At 42.5% G+C, this 22,420-nt stretch overlaps 1 protein-coding gene across 6 annotated transcripts in view; it reads left to right on the forward strand.

Moving 5' to 3' along the window:
- KIF16B (kinesin family member 16B) overlaps positions 1–22,420 on the forward strand; it is a 296,531-nt gene that overhangs the window by 151,950 nt on the left and 122,161 nt on the right. For all 6 annotated transcript variants that reach the window (XM_045885380.2, XM_064572797.1, XM_054510002.2 and 3 more), the window contains 2 exons: positions 10,492–10,574; positions 11,992–12,080. In XM_045885380.2, the coding sequence (XP_045741336.1) occupies positions 10,492–10,574; positions 11,992–12,080 (172 nt within the window). The remainder of the gene's footprint in view (positions 1–10,491; positions 10,575–11,991; positions 12,081–22,420) is intronic.

Consider the following 22,420-nt stretch of genomic DNA (forward strand, 5'->3'; position numbering starts at 1 on the left):
GGGGGGGTTTTGATCATTCAGGACTACAAAAGAATTTTCAGCTATATTTGTAAGATTTTTTTTTTTTTTTTTAGAGAGCGCAGTAGCGCATGTGAGCAGGTGGGGGATGTGGAGGTCAGTTGGAAGAGAGAGAGCGAGACAGAGAGAGAGAGAATCTTAAGCAGGCTCCATGCTCAGTGCAGAGCCGGATGTGGGTCTCAATCCCACGACCCTGAGATCATGACCTGAGCTGAAATGAAGAGTTGGATGCTTAAACGACAGAGCCACTTAAGCACCCCTGTAAGATTTGATTTTTTAACAAAAAAAGCAAGACCAAAGTGAAAAAGGGAAAGAATTTGGACTTCATTAAAATATTGTAATAATTGGGAAACAGAATTAAGCATGGCAGTATATTCATACTCCAAAAATTACCTTGGCTTTTGCCCATGAAGCAATTTAAGGAATGGTATCAAGAACAGAGAATGCAGATGGATGTTAACCCAAGTCACAGTGATCTGACCATATTAACTCTGCATTTGACTGGATTCTGGGTTTACCCTGTACTACCAACAGCTTCCTATCTTTTCACTACCAGTTTCCAGTATTTGCTGATATTTGGTATTTAAATGTCTCTTTTCATTAGTAAATTACTTCATTTGGAAATGTGTTAGTTAGGATGTCCCATTAAAAAGCACAGGTAGTAATTACCACTTCCTTATCTAGATCACTTAAGATACTTGTGAATGTCAACTAATAGGAGATTTACCTACATTTAGCAGATTTTCACCATCGCAAGGAAATTTTTTTACCTGTATCTGTTAACAGCCTTACTTCTTTCACGTTACATAAACAGTACTTCCCCTGCCTTAAATTACAGGAGTGTTTCCATCTGGTAACATCACTAAAATAAAAAGCATTTGCTAGTACTGTGAGAATTAACTGTAATGACATATATAACGTATGTTGCCGTAAGCCTGGTATATGAAGCTTTTCTCCTCCTCCTCTCTGAGTTCTTCCAGAAACTGTGCATGGCATATGTAGCATTGCATCTGACCTGCTCTTCAATTGCCGTGTTCTCTGGAGCTTGTCTTCCTCACTCCCATGATGCCGGAGAATCATTGCACTGAGTAATTCCATACATAGTGTGATTTTGTAGAAAGAGAGGCAATTGCTAGAGAAGAAAGCATGAATTTGTCCATGGCGTCTAGTCCATAGGTCTTGAGCTGTTCTTGGTAAAGTTTTAGACCTTAGGTTTTTCTTCTTCTTTGTCTTCTTTCCCCCCACTCCCCATATACTTAATATGAATTGGTACAAAAATCAAGTGAGTTACAATCAAAAAGTATTTTCAGCATTTTCTGTGCAATTCTAGGACCTATTCTCTCATGTTAATTATTATTATTTTTGTCTTTTTCCTGTAAAATGTTATTTTACAGCTGGTAGTTGTTAAACAAGGTAATCAGTTTTCCCATTCATATCAGTGGACTCCCTTGGTTGTCTTGCGGGTTTGTCAGAGCCATTGAATGTTCATCTTTCCTTTTAGACGTGCTGCAGAAACGCATCTGGGGACTTTACACCTAGGTGCATCTGAATGTGTTATGCTTCAGTGCCAAAATATATTGGCATCTATTCAAGCACTCAGAAAGAGGGAACAGGTGACTGTCTGGGGAGTGAGCTGAGGAGGCTTTGATAAAATTTTCATTTGCTTTAGGGCTGCTGTGAGTTGTTCAGTGGCAAATTAAAAAAGAATTTTAGTGGAACCAGCAAGGGAAATGGATCTTCCAGCAGTTTAGCCAAGGTATGTAATGAACAAAAGAGCCCTTTTGAACATTATAGGCAGCCAGCAGATATCAGTGGCTGGCCTCCCATTGAACTCACCTGTACTTGCTCATAAACACTCAGTATCATTAGATTTTTCCCTCACACTTGAGATCTGCACATCTGACATCTGTCTCTTGCACATAGATGTTTCAGCAGATGCTTTTGAAAGCCAAAGCCCTGACTCTTTACTTAAAGACTCTACCCAAAGCCTGTAGTTCTTAAAAGCCGTGTCCCCAGATCAGCAATAGCAGCAGTCCCTAGGAGCATTTTGAAATGCCCCATCCTAGACCTCCTGAGTCAGAGAATGTAGGGATGGGGCCCAGCACTTCAGTTTTTCACAAGTCGTACGGGTGATGCTGATGAACATCTAATGTGAGACCAACTGACCAAAACCAATCACACTGAAGATGGTTTCTTGGTGCCCAGACTCGGTGTACGCAACAACCAAATGTCAGTCTCTTTAACTTCTTATTCTCTTATTGATTCGTCTTCTCTTATTAGAGTCATCATATCTATTTTTCATAATCTCTCTGCTCCTTTTTAAATGTCACTTTCAGCTTCACATCCCATAGGGAGGCTTGACGATGTGCCTTGGCATGGGTTTCTTGGCGTTTACCCATTTTGGATCTTGGATCTTTGGACTTTCTTGAATCTGTAGGTTTATGTCTTTCTCCAGATTTGGGAATTTTTCAGCCATTCTTTGCTCTATAGTCTTCCTTCTCTTGTTCTGGGGCTCCAGTTACATGACTGTTAAGTATTTCAGTATTGTTTCCACAGATCCCTGAGGCTCTGCTTACTTATTTCTATCCTTTGGTAAACTTTTTTCTTTTTGCTTTTCAGATTAGGTCATTTCAGTTGGTCTGTCTTCAAGTTCATGGACTTTCCCTGTCCTGTCTACCCTTCTACTGAGCCCATCCAATTTTGCTTATTGTATTTTTTAGTTGTAATAATCGATTGTTCTTTATATCTTTTATTTCTTTGTTGTAACATTTTACCTTTCAAGATTACTCTCCTGTGTTTGAATATTTTTATAATAGCTGATTTAAAATCTTCATCAAATACGTCTAGTATCTCTGTGATCTCCACATAAGATCTGTTGATTGCTTTTTTTGCCATGCACATTGAGATTTTCCCAGTTTTTTATATGCTGAGTAATACTAGATTACATCCTGGACATTTTTGATATTTTGTTATAAGACTCTGAGTCCTATTTAAATTCTTTGGGAAACATTGATTTTGCTTTGTTTTGTTTTGGCAGACAGTGGACCTGGTTGGAGTCAGACTGTAAATTAGAGTTAGCCTCCGTGCTTTGTGATTCTGACTTTAGTGCCAATTCAGTTTTCAAAGGCTTTGTGGTGCTATTCTGGTCTGCCCCCTGTGTGCACTACCCAAGAGTCAGTCTGGGACCCGAGCAGTGGTCTGTATCTTAGGTCAGTTCTTTGAAGTCTTTGTGTGCTGTTGAGGGTCAGATCTAAGTGGCCTAGGAGTTCATAAACAGTCTGTGAGGTTGTTTTCCTGAACTTCTCCTTCTGTGTCAACATGTAGGGTCTTTCCTTTTCTGTCACCTGGCTAGAAATCTGGAGCTGTATAGTCCTCTTTCTTGTTCTTCCTGCTCTTGTGCCCAAGTCTGTGGCCAGGAAGTGAGAGGGCAGAGAAAGAGGAAAAAGCAACAGGGTATGCCCCACCCTCTAATTGGAGAGAGATTTTCCCCTTCCTCATAAGTTTAGGCATCTGGGGCCCCCCGTTGCTCCCTGCGTTGCTGCCAGGGGACCCTCTTGCTCCTCCTCACACCTGAACTGGAAGGCATCTCCTGGAGTTCTCATTTGCACTGATGTCAGCTGTTAGTTTTCTCCTCAGCTAAGGGAGGGCAAATGGTAAATTCCCCATCCGCCCATTGGTGCTTCAGATCCCTGTCTTCTTCAGCCTGCCTGCTACTGTTTACTTCTCCGGGCTCTCAACCGACTGCTGCCTGCATTCTGCCTGCACAGCAGTGGCATTCAGTGGGAGAGACAGGGCGGGGAGTGCTTATTCCATCTGGTGCAGAACTGAAACCCCTCCCCTAGGGTGGCTGTAGACTGCCAAAAAAGGAGAAATTTACCCAAAGTTGAATTCTGAAGTGAATGACGTATCTGTCATAATGGCACGTGGTGAAAAAGTGATGTAGATGTGACATAGATGTCCTTGACCGAAGTGTGTAGTGAAGAAATGTCTGAAGCCTGGAGGGTGGGTGAGGTGGAGGACAGGAGCAGTGGGGGACCAGGGCTGCTGATTCATGGTGGGTTCGTAGGGCTTGGGAACCACAGACTAGAAGGTGCTCACCATTTGGTAGATGCCTAATGTCGCTGAGATGAAGGATGGTGCCATGTTTATGTAGTCCAAGGGGGCTTAGAGATGAGCAGTAACAAAAGGGGACTAATGGAGGTAAGAGATCATTGTTGCTTAGAGTGAAGGGAAGCATTTTGGAAGAACTATTTTGGAAGGAACAATAAAATATTGACAGCTTGGAGTGTGTAGGAGGCTAGAACTGAATAGTTGAGCTTGTTACTAACAGAATAAGCAGTATTGTCGGTAACAAAGAATATGAAATAAAGTAAAGAAATTTAATAATAGCTTGACCAGGTAGTATAAAGCCTTCCATTCAGTACCTTAGAATTTGTTATCTTATTGTCTACTGTCTGGAATCACCCTCTAATTATTTCTTTTTTTTTTTTTAAGATTTTATTTATTTATTTGAGAGAGAGAATGAGAGACAGAGAGCACGAGAGGGAAGAGGGTCAGAGGGAGAAGCAGACCCCCCGCTGAGCAGGGAGCCTGATGTGGGACTCGATCCCAGGACTCCAGGATCATGACCTGAGCCGAAGGCAGTCGCTTAACCAACTGAGCCACCCAGGCGCCCCACCCTCTAATTATTTCATATACTTTCTGCATTTTCCTTCAGAAGGATGAGACTTGTTCCATATACTCTTTTTGTATCTCCCCTGAGGCTTTCAGAAGAAAAAAATCCATCCCCATGTACCCCACCCCTGTCCCCACACACATCTAAACATTTATTTGGGGTGTTGGGACTAGAGCATCTTGGAATTTTACACAGCTCCACGTTCAGCACATGCATACAGTTGGGCAAATAATTCTTGATGGATTATTTGGCCGGAAACCTCAATGACAAAGACTGAAAATCGATTTACTTTCTTTTCCAGAGTCTCACAATCCAGGTTTGCAATTTTTACTTTACCAAGAGTAAACAAGGGTTTAAGTGATTTATCTAAAGCAGGAAATTGTAAATCCACATTTGGATTATAAATGTTGAAAGGGAGGGGGCCGGGCCTATGTAGTTTTTTGGGAAGGTGTCATGTGTATTTATATCCTTCACAAACACCAGCAGACGACCCGATGGCGTGCTTTGACACTGACGTCTGCTACCCTTGATGCTGAGTGCCTGTCACTCTTCTTCCAAGCCAGCTGTGAACCCCAAGCCATGTGTCCTGTTTGAATTCATTAGTATTCATATGAAATTTTCTTACCACAAGCACCATGTCAGATCTTAATCTTCCCCATCTCACTGCCCGAAGCCATTTTGAGTTAGAGAAAAATTGCTATAAATCAGGTGTCTGAAATAATAATGCCAATGTCACAAGAGTCCAAGGCCTTAGAACATACGTAATGTGTTCTCAAGTCCTGGCATATGTTAGTGGAAATCAGTGCTTTTCTTTATTAGGTCCCCCAAATGGTGCCATCATCATAACTTATTTTAATATAAATGTTTTGCAGATGTTTTAAATCCAAAGGAAAATCATCCCACATAAGCACGTTTTAAGAACTTCATCCATCCTATCTCACCCTGACCTACATCTCAGTACCATTCTAGAAAATTAGGTTCCTAGGCAGAGGTTTGCTTTTCTGGTGATTGTATCCAAAATGAAAACCTCTCTCACTGGGCATGCTTTAGCAGTGTGTTATAGCCCGTCTTTGTGTATGGTGGGGTGGGGGTGGGGCTTTCTAAAGTGATTAAATTCAGAATTTGGAGCCTGAAGCAGAATTTCACAAGGCCCCTTATTTTTCAGCCTCTAAACTCATCACATTGGACCATTCACTTTTGGGAATACAGTTTTCTTACATGTTTACGTTAATTATAACCCAGAATTAATTAATTTGTACATTGTCACCTCAGAAATATTCATATGACAACATTTAATAGGAAAAAAAAGTTGATTTATTTGTGCAGTAGCAGAATTAGAAAATCTCACATGAAATTTGAGGAGGGTAATTAATAGTGATATTAATGATTATTGTCACTATACTCCTTAGAAATCCCTAGAAATGTTTACATGTTTAGTTTCATTTTCAATGTATCTGAAATACTAAAACAGAAAATCTCCTGTGAAATCAGCATTCAGTGGTTTCATTCACAGAGATTTAGGTGAAGCTTTTTTCTTTTCTTTTCTTTTTTTGGTTGTTAACAAGTGCCTCTGTGTCCCCTTTTACAATGTCATTTCCCTTCCATTTCCTTTAAAGACTGTCTAGAATTTGTCTACCTTGTGGTATTTAACGGGCTCTGAGGTAATCTCAGAGAAGTCATCATATATTTCCAAGGTAGCTTAGATATGCTCTAGAAATTACAAACTGAATGCATCAGAAAAGTCCATCTGCTGTGATTAATCATGTTAACCTCGGATCAAGGAGTAGTTCATAGTTAAAGAGAGTTTAAAATCTGAAAGGAACCTTAGAAAGTATCCAGTTTAATGACTAGATAAGGAAACTGAATTCTGGAGAGGTTAAGCTTAGCTTGCTGTTGGCCGCATCAAGAGGTTGGGGCTCTGGGTCTCAACCTTATACACAGATGTTAGGTAGATATGTACACTTATGGATGTGCATGTGTGTATATATGTTTTATATAGATTTGTATTTTATATATACATTTATATTATACATATATGTATATATTTATATATATATGAGAGTAAGTAGTTCAGTAGATAGGTTGGTAGATAGACTGATAGATTGATAGATGTCCCAGGTTTTTCTTCCAGAGCTTCATATTTCCACCTGCCGAAGGCATCTCAGATTTATTATGCATAAAACCAAGCTCACAATTTCTCTCCCAACCCAGTGTTGGCCCTTTTCCATTGTTCTCAATCTGTGTGAACAGTTCCCCATCCAACTAGTTGTTGCAGGCCAAAACACAGGAGCATCTCCCTCACCTCCCTTGTCCCCATATCTAGCCCATCGTGGGGTCCTATTGATCCTATCTCCTAAATATCTTCCTGACTTGTTTATTTTCCTCCTTGTCTCCTCTCCCTTGCTGAACCACTGTTGCCTTTGACCTGGACCCTTGCAATAGCCTCCTACCTTGTTTATCTCCATCTATTCTTGCCCTCTTTGGTTCCTTCTTCAAACAGTTGAAGAAACAAACTTTCTACAACTGTCATCAAATCATTTAATGCTGCTGCACAAAGCCCTTCACTGTCTTCCTCTGTACCTACATGAAATAAAAGTTACTTCTCTGTATCTTGAAAGATTCTATGTGGTCTGTTCCCTTCCCTCCCTCAAGCTTCATCATGTGTATTGTTCTTCCCTGTTCCCTCTGCTGTAGGCATTTAACCATCTTCCAAGCACTCAGCATCACCAGCACCAGCATCATCATCTTTAATTGCCAGATGACCTTTATATATGGCACTCCCTCACTGCCCCTGCTTCATCCTCAGAGCTTGTCTTAGGCACCACTTTCCACCTCCCTGAGGGCCTCTGTCCCTAACCTCCCCTATAATCAGCTCTCTTCTTATGTGCTCTTTGAGCACTGGGCACGGGATCTCTCCTTCAGTTGTAGCTTTGCATCTGATTGTGATTATTTGCATCTTATTTTGATTATTCACCTCTCCCTCCCACGAGGGCAAGACCTATGTCTGACTTGTTCAACTCTGTATCTCCAGTACTTATCACAGGGTTTAGCATGCAGTCAGGTTCATGAGGTACTTGTTCAATGAATGAAGGAATTAACAGCAGCATAATGTAAAAATGAAGGAAAATTTTTAAGTCACTGGGTTTGTTGAGTAAAGGAATCTAATGAAATAGAAACCAGCCTTAACGGAGCCTCTTATATGGCAGGCAGTTTGTGCACATTATTTAGATGGAAACAAGGAATGGTCATGGGTAGTTTTGTTTTCTTTTATAACTCTTAGAGGGATTTTTCTGTATATTTCATGTAAATACACGGGTGGCAAGATTATTTTCAGTGATTTAATATGATATGAAATATGTCTCTGAAATATCATTCTATTTTTCCATTGACATATTTTAGCAATTTTCAAAATGCATGGCTGGGCATTTGATTAACAGAAAAAAAAAAAGAATTGTATTAAATGTAATTAACACACTGAATGTGATTGCCTTATTAATCTCTAATTTCACTTTGAGAGCATTAAATACATATATATATATATATATATATATATATATATATATATATATATCCTAAACATGGCTGCTTAACTTTTGACTTCTCTGTATGGCACCCAGTTCTGAGTCCGTGGTCATAAGAGGCATGGAAAGCACCTTTCTTAATTATGGTCATGGTGCCTTTCCATAACTGGAAAATATACGAACGCAATTTTATATGAGGGGGGATACGTAGTTTGTAGGTTGGTTAATATCCACTGCTATCCCTCTAGGTCTACTGAAACTGTGTTCTTCTTTCCATATTGACTCCTTTTCCACTAAATAATGACAACCACCAGAACCAACCCTTCAGTTGTTCCCTGGGGTTATGATCTAAACCCGTCCCATACTGAATTTGAAACTCCTTTGAGAATATGAAGCCATATGTTGAGTAGGCAGGTGGATATACTGGTCTGAAGCTCTAAAATAACTACCTGGGGCTATGGTATTACTTGCAGGATCCAGGTGGAAATAGTAGCCAAGGGATGAGGTTGGTGACCGTGGTCACTCAGAGGTCACATGCCCTGTCCAAAAGAGGCAGCCTTCAGTAGCCCAGGGATTTTTGCCAAGTGGCAATAAGATCTACTGATACTGTACCTTCTAGTTTTCGAAGGGAAATCAGAAAGAAACTCAGAGCTTTATGTGAAAACTGCAGATTTTTAACTGTTGGCAGCTAATAATTTCAGGGTTTTTTAATTTTTTAATTTTTTAAAGATTTTATTTACTTATTTGACAGAGAGAGAGAGAGACAGCGAGAGAGGGAATACAAGCAGGGGGAGTTGAGGAGGGAGAAGCAGGCTTCCCGCCGAGCAGGGAGCCCAATGCGGGGCTCGATCCCAGGACCCCGGGATCATGACCTGAGCCGAAGGCAGACACTTAACGACTGAGCCACCCAGGCGCCCCTAATAATTTCAGTTTTTAAAAGTTTCCTGGGGCACACCAAACATCTATGAGCTGAAGTTTTTCTCTGGCCATCAGTTTATGGCATTTGGTGCATATTCCCCACCCTGGCTCTCCAGGTCCTCACGGTGTGTTTCTGTGTCATCTATCCAGTATCTATTCTTGCTGCTGTATCTGATGCTCTGCATTTTGGGTGGACTTGACTCCCTCCTCTCCCAACATGACAGGCCCATTCTGCTGAGGCTTACCCCTTCCCCATGGTTACCCCAAACTGGAACCACCTTTCTTGTCCTCTAGCTGCCATGTGTGACCCAGCTTAGGTGTATCCCCACCTACGGCAGCCTGGCATGCATCACTTAGATGCTCAACACCTCATCACTTGCCATCTTGCGTGGTAGACTTTCAGTGTGTGTTCTGTCTTCACAAATAAGTTGCATTCTTTTTCAGGGCAAGGATTGAACGTGGGGTTCTCTTTCTGAGGTGTAGTAGACTCTCAGGTGTGGATGGAACCAGATAAACATAGTGAATCTCTTCTGGAACATCGCTTCCCTTACTTACGTGTCTCCAGTGACTAGGAGCTCACTGCCTTCCTTGGCACCCAAGCCAGCTTTGAACACTTCTGACCGTAGAAAGTGTTTGTTTGCTTATTTGCTTAATCATGGTGAAATGTGCCCCCCACCTAACGTTTTTGTTGCCCTTGGGTTTTTACATTGAATTCTTTTGCCTCTTCTGCAGTCATTTTCCAAACAAGCAGGATGCTGATCGATCAAAGAGAGCCTTTCTCATGTGTCTGATGTGGCCATCTTAATTTTAATCAGGTTTTCACAAGAAGCAGTGTTTCCACATGGAAACGGACCCTACATGTACACAATTTCTTTTCTGTCAAGTTCTGAAGTAGATTTTAGTAGTAGTTACCTGGACTCTGCCGATTTCATCATGTTTTCTTTTGAAAGCACTTTTTCCTTTGGGATCTCTTCTTTTATTGGCATTAATAAACATTTCCCAAATTTGTGTCCATACGCTTTGCTTGGTATTACAGCATCACTTTGCAGAATGTATTTCTTTTTTTCTTCTCAACAATCAAAAGTATAATTATCTGGATATTAAGTTTTAAATCTTGTAATATAATGCTTGAATCCATCACTTCTGCCTTGGTAACATGAGTATTGTGACACTCGGCTGTAAAAATCAGAATATTTGCAGATTTAAAATTGGCTTATGTAAGCAGACTTTGGAGACTAAGGCTTTCCCTTATTATTACTGTTTTATAGTGCACTGGAAATTACATTTCAACTGTAAAATTCCACAATATCATGTTGTCAACCAACCAAGTTGCTTACTTGTGTTTTTGTATGTTCTTAGGTGCTGTGATACTCTTGGGTAGAACCAATATGTTTCGCTTTAACCATCCTAAGGAGGCTGCCAAGCTCAGGGAGAAGAGGAAGGTGAGCAGCATAAAATCTCCAGGAGCCAACTCTGATCCTGGTGGGGCTGGGGCTTGATTTTGATTTTCTGGAGTATGGAACCAGAAAAGTCATTCTGTAGCCTGCACTAATTCTAGGGAGTTGTTGCTCAGTAGATGATTGGCTGATCAAGTAGGAGAGCAAGCTGGTAAATTCCAGAGCAGAAGGAGAAATGGCTCCTTCTAGACCCTTCTCTTTACCCCTCCACCCCCCAAAGGAGTTGGGCATTATTTTGCATTAAGTGGAGGGTGACTTCCACTTGTGAGGATCTGTTTTAGGAGTTAACCCAATATCAGAATCAGTTTCATTCAAAAGTTTGCTCACTTCTTATTTTCAGCCACAGTGAGTTGGACTTTTGGTTGGGGTGTGAAGCAGAGAGGGGGTGAGTTTAGGACAGTTGGTTGGATAGGGACATCCAGAGGGCACTTTAAATGCTGAGTGGGGGAGTTGGGTAGAGGACCTGAGAGAGAGAGAGAGAGAGAGGAAGAGATGAGAGAGAAATCTGTCTAGGGACACTGTACTGTCCTTAGACTGAGGAAAGTAAAGACTACAGCTAACATTTCTGTGAGCCGGGCATTGTATAAAACTTGTACACATATTTTACTGCTTTATCCACCTAGCAGCTGTTCCTACCCCCATGTCATAGATGACCAAGAAGAGAAACTGAGACTAACTTGTTCCCTAACCAGCAAGTGGCAGCCTGTGCTGCAGCCCTGACCTGCTGACCTTTAGTGTTTGCCCTTCACCCCTGAGTCACATAGCCCCCTGCAAGTCAGCCTCCTTCCGTGAGGGCTGCTCAGGGGTGCCAGTGCCTTCAATGGGAAATAACAACAAAGCTGCAAATCCCAGCCTTCTCTGGGGCTGCCAGTGAAGCCTCTTATCTGTTGCAGCCCAGGGTCTCCCTGGAGGGTCCCATTTGGTTCACAGTTGCAGAGGGAGAGAGGGAGGAAGATATATTTGCCAGTAGCTTCCCATGGAAGCAAACAGGTTAAGCACTTCCTTTTTGGATCTCCCTTCCCCTCTCCCTCCTCACCTTGGTCCCTCAGTACTGGTAGTGAGTGCTGCTGAGAACAAGACATGCAATGGAGGGTGACCCTTCCCTCCACTTTTGCGCAGCATGGTCACGGAGATCCCCGCGGTGGCGCAGTTCTTGGCTAGCTTTCCTGGTCTGGACATTTTGGGGCCCTAGCACCCCACTGTGCCTAGCTGAGGCTTGGGTTTGAGAGGCATCCATTGCCCGGCTCTCCCTGATGTGCCCCCCCGACCCATAGACCAGTTGTGGTGCGTGCTAATGGGTGTATGCACCTCATTGCTTCTCACAAGGTGGAAGCAGTGAGTCCAGGGCACTGGCCCTCTCTTCCCCACTAAGGTAACCGCTCTGCCCTGTGTCTGCTCTTAGAGTGGCCTTCTGTCCTCCTTCAGCTTGTCCATGACTGACCTCTCCAAGTCTTGTGAGAACCTGTCAGCGGTCATGTTATATAACCCAGGGTAAGTGAACGTCAGCGCCTCCTTCCCTGTGACTGTCACTGTTGTGTTTATTGTGCCAACCCCGTTCAAGTCACTCGATAAAAATGAAACTTCCGTAGTCGCGCCTTGCGCCCCCGTAGCAAGTCAGCCCCGTCATTTTCCAAGTCGCTTGCCAGTGCTTGCTCTGTATGTACATAATTGTACTTCGTTGTAATCACGACATAAATGAGATTGTGTATTCGGATTTTTTTGCTTCACAGCATAAGAAGCGTTAGTGAAGACTGTTACAGGCTTTGTTATCATTTTTGTAATTGTCTAATATTTTAGAATTGGCTCTTTGGTTACTCAGTGCATGATCCCCTGGTCTTAGGCACTTTCAACTCATTTTATAAACTTACTGTAATAACAGAGAACTTTGATTCTTAGGCATCCAGGAGCGCGGGAAGTTATGTTCACTACTTCCAGCTGCTGGGGGGACCCTGAGAACACAAATGACAATGTTTTAGATGGACTTCGCGGCTGGGTGACCTTGGGCAGCCAGCGTGGCTGACGTGGTGACGGTGAAAATGCCTAAGAACAGGGAACCAGAAGAAAGGACTTTGGGGTCATTCCCAGTTTCACGAGGCTCCATAATTTTATCTTTCCTACAGAGAGAATGTCCTAGAAAGCAGCGGAGGTAAATGCAACAGCTAAGTGAGATAAAACTGACAACGACGTCTTCTAGGACTGTCGGTACCGAGGAGTGGCCGTATGTCCGGCATCTTACATCTGTTGTCTCATAATCCTCACTGTGACTCCATCCCCGTTTGACATGTGGAGAGTTTATCCCGGCTTGCCAGCCCACGGTCTCATAGAGCTGTGGTAGGAGTCCACACCTACTGATGCCTGGCCCATGCAGTGACCATGTCACTACCTGCCTTTTCTCCAGCTGGGGGCGTATTCAGACCTGGGGCCAGTTCCTTGCCTGAGCACCCCCCTACCCCCACCTCAGCACGTCTCACAGATACTGAGCCTGGATGAGCTGGGAGGCATTCGTCCTTGGCTCAGGTCCCTTCCCTGGTTTGTGGAAAGCAGGTGTGCCTGCAAGGAATTTCTTCATTGTCACAGGCATTTACAACTGGGAGGGACCTTTGATCATGTTTCTGGATTCCTCATTTTATAGGCAAGCTGAAGCCCAGATTTGACACCTCGCTTGAGCCAAAACAAACAGACAAACAAAAAACCCAAAGGGGAAAAAAAGCCAACCAGCAGTTAGTACAATATCGTGGCTGCAGGCTCCTGGGCCTCTCCTTCTCTCCAGAACTCGTGCAAGCACAAGCCCCAGTTAACTGCCTTTGCCTATACTGGTCAGCTCCCCCATCTTACTACAGCGCTGTTGAGGAGAGTTGTGCTCATCAGATAAATCGGTCTTGAATAAGCTGTATTGGTAAAGCCCTCCAAGCACCTGGGTTATCGATGCTTTGGAAGGCACATTTTGCTAGAGGTCTTTGATCCCTTGTAGTAGTTTCAGCCTTTTATTGTGGCTGAGATGGAGTCATTCATATACTCACTTTGTTTAATATCATATGCAGGTCGATTACGATCCCATCTGTTCAATATTGTTTAAACTGTTCTGGAATGTGTAACGTGCTCGCTTGGAATCATCTCCCAGCCCAGGACCCGGCTCCAGTCCTGGAATCCAGCTACCAGCTTCGTTATCCTCCATCCTCATGCCTTTTACTTTGAAACCATTTGGAAATGTTAACATGGCTTTTCAGTGCCTTTGTAAATCGAAACCTGATCTGTAGTCAGCTCAGCCTCTTGGAGACACAGGGTCACCAATTGTGAGCCCCTCTCTCCTTTGGCATTTACAGATGTGATCCAAACCTTTTTTTTTCTCCTCCTCCAAATATAGGTGGATGTGTATGTAATTCTTTTAAAAGTGATGCCATTTTGGGTGGTTGGCTGGTTTTTAAGTTACAACAGTTCTTCTCAGTGTTTATAAAATGTAGTTTAGAATATATTAATTTTTCATCCTCAAAACTTTTCAGTGACTTTCCATGGTCTAAAAAAATAAAATTCCAACCCCTTACTGTGTCACTCAGGCACTCCCCTCTGTGTGCTCTCCTCTCAGCACATCCGTGCTTGTGTTCTGGGTTCCAGCCATTTCAGGGATCCTTTCCGTTGTTCAGACTTACCTGGACTAGCCATGCCTTTGGGGCTTGTCTTTTGCTAGTTGCGGAGCCTGGCATGCGTTTTGAGATGCACAAACTTGTCCTCTAAAGCACAGTACCTGGGATTGCTCCTCTAGAAGCTGTTCTCCCAGTCAAAAGGAAGTGTTCCCTCCTCACTGTACATTCCTCCATTTCTGCCATCCTGGTTTTGGTCTTCTTTGTAAGGGACACTGGACACTCATCAATCAACATGTCTTTTCTGCGTGCCTCCTGTAGGGGGCGGGGCAGGGTTCTAGCCCAGGGGCACAGTTGCCAACAGCCCCCACAGGGTCAGTTTACAGCTGGCCAGAAAAGAGAGGCAGTCACAGGTAATTTACAAATAAGTGTAGAAAGGGAAAATGAAAGGAAATGTCTTGAGCAGTATTTGATGGAGCGATCAGGGAGGGCTTTTTGAGGAGGGGACATTTAATTTAAGGCACTGGAGCCACAGAAAGGCGGCGAGAGGAGAGTGGCTTGGATCTGGGTGGTAGCCATAGAGATGGAGTGTGGTGGAATCAAGAGTCATGCCCAGGTTTCAGTTGTAAATAGCTGGGCAGATGGTGTGTTCATTCCTGAGATGGGGAGGCAGGGAGGGCCGGTGTGGGCCAGGGTTTGCACAAGAGTTTGGCTCGTGTTAGTGTCTTTCCTATTTGATTGGAAGTTTTTTGAGGTCAGAGGCTTGTCATATTAATTTCTGTATTTTAAAATGTCATTCACATAACATGCTTAGTAAGTGTTTAGCAAACGGATTAAGAGTGAAATTTCAGTAGGATACATAGATCCTTCTGGGAAAAGTTTTTCACTAATTTCTCTGGGCATGGATGTTCCAAATAGTGGAAAATGGCATATTCTGCAAAAGAATATGTTTTTGTCACATGGGTCAATTCCTAAATTGACCTAAATTGACCACTGCAGTTATCTGAATAATCTCAAGGTCATCTTCAGGATCCTCAAGCAAAAAATGAGAAGACGGTCTCATGATGAAATTAATTAGACCAAGGCAATCAGAGAATTCAAGTGAGAAACAGCATCTGTGTTAGATTGCATTGCAGTTGGCTGAGGAGATGGTTCTAGATGCATTTAATACTGCCGTTATACATCCTGTTCACCTGGCTTCAGTTCACAGGCACATTTTGTCTCTGCTACCCCTGCAGTACTCATTTGTAAAAATTCAAATTCAAATTACTCAATACTTCACCAGCCTGACTTCATGCTCCCTGACGTCTAGCCCCCCTCAACGTGCCACCTGCTGTAGAGAATGATTGCCCATGAATTAAAACATAATTGGAGAAAAATTTCCTACTCTGATTTATGGGTGTCACGAGGTGTCTGCTCCAGCAACTTGGCAAAATGAAGCAGAATTAAAGTATCGCCATGTTGTTTATACCTTTTTTGATGTTACAGGTATAAATACTCTCAGCCTAAATTAACTACCACGCAGTAAACTGGAAGACCATTGAAAGAAGTATGTTTGTTACTTGGACCCTGGCTAGATAGTTACTTAAATCTAGTAATAAGCTGCTTGGACACAAGAACATGTTAGTTTCTCAAGATGGAAAAGTAGCACTGAGATGCTTCCACAGATCAGCACATATTTATTGAGAGTCTTCTGCGTGGAGAATCTGTAAGTGTCAGATGCATGTTCTCTTTTCCCGGAAGAACGGGCACATGCCTGTGAACCCATTCTGAGTGAAGGCCAGGCAGTATGTGATTCAGGGCGGAGAGTGATGGTGTAAACAGCCCACCCCTGGGAGGTCTAGGAAGGGATCCTCTTCATGTAGCCATGCCTTCTAATGTGTTGGGTAACTTAGAAAACCAGAGACTTCCAGAAGGAATCTTTCTTGACATGGAGATTGCCTTCAGCCAGCATTGTGGAATCTCATCCTAAGCCTGGTTCACAGGAACCCTTTTGTCCTCAACCCAAATGTCCCTATCATGACATTTCCCCCAGTTTCCACCTTGTTCAGCTTACTCTCAGTGCCATAGCCACACCCAGCCTGGAATAAATAGCCAGAGCCCATCTCAGGAGAAGGGTAGTATGGGAAGGGGCTAGTGGGGGTTATAAGGAGTCCTAAGTGAAAATCAGTCTGAAGCCCCTAGTCTACTGCTTTCTTCTCTGTAGTTGAGGACATGATGCTGTTGGAAGTCTGTAGTATTCCCTCAGCTGCGAGGACAAAGTGGGGAAGAATATTAACTGAAGATTTGGTCCTAGGCCCCCACCCCTTAGGAATCCCAAATCACTCCCCTCAGTTCTTCTGGAGAATTCTCTCCAAGATTTATAAATGAACTGGATTCTGTGCTGGGCCCTGAGATGTTTGCAAGTAGGAGAGGCAGACAGGAGGGAAGTGATTCTGGGAGAGGGAAATTTTGTGAGCAGACCAGAGGAGTGCTGGGAGGAGAGAGTCCTGCTGAGCATAAAAGGGACATTAAGAGGAGTCCACAGGTTAAGGCCTGGCTAGGGAGCACACTGAAAAAAAAAATAGCCAAGAGTAGATGAGCAGACAGCTGTTTCTTGGGGAGATGCACTGTGGGGTTTGGGCAGGTAGGATTAGAAGTAGGAGAGAGATGGTAGGTCAGGGTCTGTAGGCACAACTATGGTACCTGGGTATGTGTCATGTTTTTATAAATTCTGATCAGCATGTCCAGAATTTATGACCATGATTAAAATATATGGCCCCAGGTACGACAGAGAATTATTTTCTATATACTCATAAGCATTTGGTAACTCATTTCCTCACTCTATTTTACATTGTGATAACATACACTTAACATAAAATTTACTGCCTTAACCACTTTTTTTTTTTAAGATTTTTATTTATTTATTTATTTATTTGAGAGAGAGAGAATGAGAGACAGAGAGCATGAGAGGGAGGAGGGTTGGAGGGAGAAGCAGACTCCCTGCCGAGCAGGGAGCCTGATGCGGGACTCGATCCCGGGACTCCAGGATCATGACCTGAGCCGAAGGCAGTCGCTTAACCAACTGAGCCACCCAGGCGCCCTGCCTTAACCATTTTTAAGTGTACAGTTCAGTAGTGTTAAGTGCCTTCATGTTATCGTGCAGCTAATCACTAGAACTCCTCATTTTATAAGAATGGAAACTTGGTTCCCATTAAGCCCATTAAACTCCCCTTCCCTTCGTCTCCCAAGCCCAGGGAATCCCCATTTTAGTTTCTGTCTCAGAAATCTGACTACCTTAGGTACCTTACATAAGTAGACTCCTACAGTATTTGTCTTTTTGTGACTGGCTTATTTCACTTAGCATAATGTCTTCAAAGTTCATCCCTGTTGTAGCATGTGTCGGAACTTCCTCCTTCCTTTTTAAGGCTGAATCACATTCCATTGTATGTATACATCACATCTTAGTTATCCATTCATCTGTTGAGGGATGCTTGGGTTGCTTCTACCTTTTAGCTCTTATGAATAATGCTGATATGAACATGGGTGTACAAATATCTGTGTTTGAGTTCCTGCTTTCAGTTCTTTTGGGAATATACCCAGAAGTGGAATTGTTGGATCATACGGTCATTCTGTTTTTAGTTTTTTGAGAAACTGCCATCCTGTTTTCCATAGTACCTCTACCATTTTACATTCCCACCAACAGTGCCCAAGGGTTCCAATTTCTCCACATCATACCCAACACTTGTTTTCTGTTTTTTTTTTTTTTTTTTTTTTTTTTTAAATAATGGCCATCCTTATGGGTATGAGGGGTGGTATCTCATTGTGGGTTTTTTTCATTCTTTTTTTTCCTTCCATTTTCTCAAGAATGTCCAATCTGGAAAGTAATGTCTGGAAATAAAGAAAGAAGATCTCAAAATTCAGTTTACCTCCACCAAAAAGTATAGTAAGTAAATGATGAACATAAATCTAACATGGATTGATTTCCTGATGACCTCTGTCAGGCACTGCCAAGTTCAGTTTAATCAGCTCATTAAGATTGGGTATCTCAAAACTTGATTGATGGTAGGAATCCAAGTAGTTTTTCTAGCTGAGGAGAGATGTGATCATCTTTACATTGGGAGGGGTCGCTCTGGCAGCTGAGTAACAGGGGCACCAGGGAAGCTACGGGAAGTTACGCGGAGGTGAGGGCTTGAACTGAGACAGCGGTCAAAGGAACCTAGAAGAAGGGATGCGCTCCAGAGCCATTTGGGGCAGGAAGTCATGAAGCCTAGATAAATTGGATGTGGGAAGTAAAGATACTACCTTCTGTTTTCTGGCTTAGATAATTGGTTGGGGGTTGCGTGCTATCCAGCAGAAGTACAAATGGCAGGGGAAGGAAGAGCAGGTTGTCAAGAGGCAGGGAGAATAATGAGCACAATCTTGAAACACTGAGCCCCAGGCCTTGAACTCTCTCTTAGAAGTGACTGTGCATTTGAGTACTCTGTCAGCCACCATGTACCCCCGGGGCAAAACTGGAATCTGTGTGGCCTGTCAAAGCCCCAGGATGAAGGCTTTCATTCCCCTGTTGAATGAAATCGATGTTCATAAGTTCTACCACTTTTTCCTCATCCATTGAGCTACTGTTTGAGGGCCCATTATTTGTCCAGCCCTGTATTGGGGCTCCAGTAAGTAAGACAGATAGGGGCTCAGTCACCTTGGAGCATGATTCATTGCACAGGGAAGACCTTTGTAAAAAGCCTATCAGAAATCAGGATACCAGGAGCATTGTCTTTGCACATGCCAAACTGGAATTACTGGGGTGCCTTTAAATTAGGGAAAGCTGTGCAGTGCAGCCCAGACCTGTCCCCCCAAGGTGCTGCATCTCATTGCAGGGAGTCCTATTCATAGAATTCTCTGATCAGCAGGTGTCCAAGTCCAGTGATTAGTGCAGAGTTTCGTGTCCCCTATCTCATCAGCAATCCAGAAATACTACTCAGCCATAAAAAAAAGAAGGAAATTCTGCCTTTGTGACAATACAGATGGACCTTGAGGGCATTATGTATGCTAAGTGAAATCAGTCAGGAAGAGAAAAACAAATACCTATGATTTCACTTATACATCAAATCTAATGTAATGAATCAACCAAAACAAAACCACCAAGCTCATAGATACAGAGAACAGACTGGTGGTTGCCAGCAGGGAGGAGGGTGAAGTGGGTGAAGGTGGCCAAAAGGTACAAACTCCCAGTGATAAAATAAATAATGTAATATGTAGTAACAGAGCACAGTGACTGTAGTTAATATTATTGTATGGCATATTTGAAAGTTTCTAAGAGAGTAAATATTAAAAGATCTCATCACAAGAAATTTTTTTATAACTATGGTGGTGGATAGTAACTAGACTTAATTGTGGGGATCATTTCATAGTGTCTACAAATGTAGAATCACGTGTTTACCTAAAGCTAATATGTTATATGTCAAATATATCTCAGTTTAAAAAAATAATAAAATAAATGGCCAATGTGGTCAATACCTGAGGAGTGGTATATGTTGGAGGGTCATCAGGGTGACTGTCACGGCCCTGACGGTGATTTCTGACTTCCTTTATGCAGTGCACAGGACAGACTCATTGACCTGCCCCTGGAAACGTGTCCCAACCTTAAGTCACCCCTCCTTAGCCCTTTGCAGTGACCTCGTCTTTCTCTAAGACATCTCTTCCTCCCAGCGTTTGTCTTGGCCTCTCAGTGCCCATGTGATGACTTCTGAGCTCCAACACAACCATCCATGATTTTGTTCTCCAACATTGTCTTCTGTCACTTTCCCCCTTGAACTCTGTGCTTTGGTTTAAATGGACAAAACACATCTTTCACAGTTCTCTCCAGGTCAAGCCTCTGTGTAAAATCTGTTCATAAAGCCATTAATAAAACCTTCCCACTCCTTCCGTTGGCCAATCCTCTTTGTCTTTCAAGCCTGACTATCAGTACTGATCTCCTCAAGAAGCAGTCTGTGCATCTCTGATTTGAGCTAAATGCTTCTTCTTTATTCTCTTACAGGCATTTTATGCATACTTTGGTCATATAATCTTTTCAGATTCATTTAACTGATGTTTATGTCTGCTTTCCCAGTAGGCTTCTTGTGGGCAGGGACCATTCCTTACTCATCTTTTAATCTCCAGAAGCTCCCACTTAGTAGGCACTTAACAAATGTTCATTGAGGTGTACGTTTTGGCCAACGGATGTGCTCCCAGTGCAGAGGATATGCCTGCTCATAGGTGTTCAGGTGCCCTATGCTTCAGATGGGTCCCATACACTTTGTAGTATCTGCACTTTTTAACTGGCCCCTATCTTTTTGCATTTTTCACTCATAAAGGTGTACTTTTTTGTGGCTTTCTTAACTGGTAAAAGTGAACTTATCTCTTGGTTTCTTTGGTATCATATAGACCTGATTTTTTGTTTTTGTTTTTTTGCAGTAGACTAAAAATTACTCCTTAGTACTCAGTTCCTCTTAAAGCAGCGTTCTCTGAAAGAAGTATGTCTGGTTTGCAAATTATTGTATGCAGTAAGAACCAACTTACCTTGAAAGCAACCAGTTCTTTTTTCTTTGTTCAATAGGTAATGTACTGATTCTCTACATAGCCCCTGTCTAAAAACCCCATGCTCTAAATCATAGTAAGATTTGGACTTTATAAGACTGAAGTCCTTGCTTCCCAAGAACATTTTATCAGTCAAAGTGGGCACATAAAGTTGGGTGTATCATTTCTAACAGAGTTTTGGAACTTACTGCTGGCCTACATCTCAAGCTCCCTGGAAACCAGGATTTGTATACACACACGCGTGGTACTTGGTGCCAAAGAAATTTTGGATGAGGCAAAGCAGCCCGGTGACTTCCTTTGGGAGTTAGTTCCACTTTGGAGTAGTGCCCAGCCAGGGTCTTTGCCAGGAAATAATTTCGCTGCAGGGCAAACATTCCTCCTCAACCAGCACAGTCTTTATGAAGAAACCAAGCCCACTGCTTAAGCATCCTCTGTCTTGCTCTGAGACTGCAAACAGACAGCTAATTTGGCGGGATGTGGAAGCTTTCACAGCTTCTTGAAAGTGCCCTAAGCAAAATTATATACATTCCAAATTCATTTCAGTCTTGAAAATAAAGGAAGAAATTTTCACTTGTGCATTAGCATCCTTTAAGCACTAGCCAGTGGTGGGTTGATTTAAATGGATACATTTGAATAATTAAATTCTGAAGAGGAGAAACATCTGGGTTTCAAATCCATTTGGGCCCAAAAATATCAAAGTCAAAAATCAGACATGTGTTTGGTAAGCCATCCAAGGAGCTTGATGGAGTGTGGCATTCTGAGCTGGGAATTGGCTGGCATCAGGGGCACCCCAGACGTCAGTAGCTATGGAAGGCTCCTAAGTGAGGATGGTCTGCAGTTGTCAACAAACAAGGGATGAAGATGGACGAGGGATAATTATTTTTAACCTAACTTTTTATTTTAATATGTTCAGTTTGGAAAATTTAGAAATTACAAACAAGCAAAAAAGAACTTACTACACATAATCCACATGTTGCTGTATATTCCGGTCTGTACCTCTGTCTGTTCTATTATGTAGCCATCTCTCTCTTTCTTTCTCTGTGTGTGGACACACATATATATACTCGCTTATACACACACACACACACACACACACACGTACTTATTTATATGTGTTCTTTTACCAAGACAGCTTCATACTGGACTTGAAAGAGTTTTTTGCACTTATTTTTTCCTTTCCTAAATATTTCCCTACATTATTTTAATGTCCCTGTGATACAGCATTCTGTGGGTATTCCATAACTTATCTTCTACCGGTAGGTGTTTCATTGTCTGGTTTTAAGCCATCACAGACAATTGGGATGAACATATTTGTAGCTAAATCTTTGTGTTTATCCATGATTACTTCCTCAGGGGGAAAAAAGTAGAGATAGAATTACTAGTCAAGGGGCACCTGGGTGGCTCAGTCGTTAAGTGTCTGCCTTCGGCTCAGGTCATGATCCCGGGTCCTGGGATTCAGCCCGCATCGGGCTCCCTGCTCCATGGGAAGCCTGCTTCTCCCTCTCCCACTCCCCCTGCTTGTGTTCCCTCTCTCGCTGTGTCTCTCTCTGTCAAATAAATAAATAAAATCTTTAAAAAAAAAAAAAAAAGAATTACTAGTCCAGAAATATAAATTGTTTTAAGGCTTTTGATACATGTTCACAAATTGTTCTATAGAATGGTTGCACACATCACCACCATTTTCTACCAGTACTGTGTGAG

Source organism: Mirounga angustirostris, unplaced genomic scaffold, assembly GCF_029215605.1.
Source record: "Mirounga angustirostris isolate CCGP_5_RB_7025 unplaced genomic scaffold, mMirAng1.0.hap1 SCAF_10, whole genome shotgun sequence".
Lineage (NCBI taxonomy): Eukaryota > Metazoa > Chordata > Mammalia > Carnivora > Phocidae > Mirounga > Mirounga angustirostris.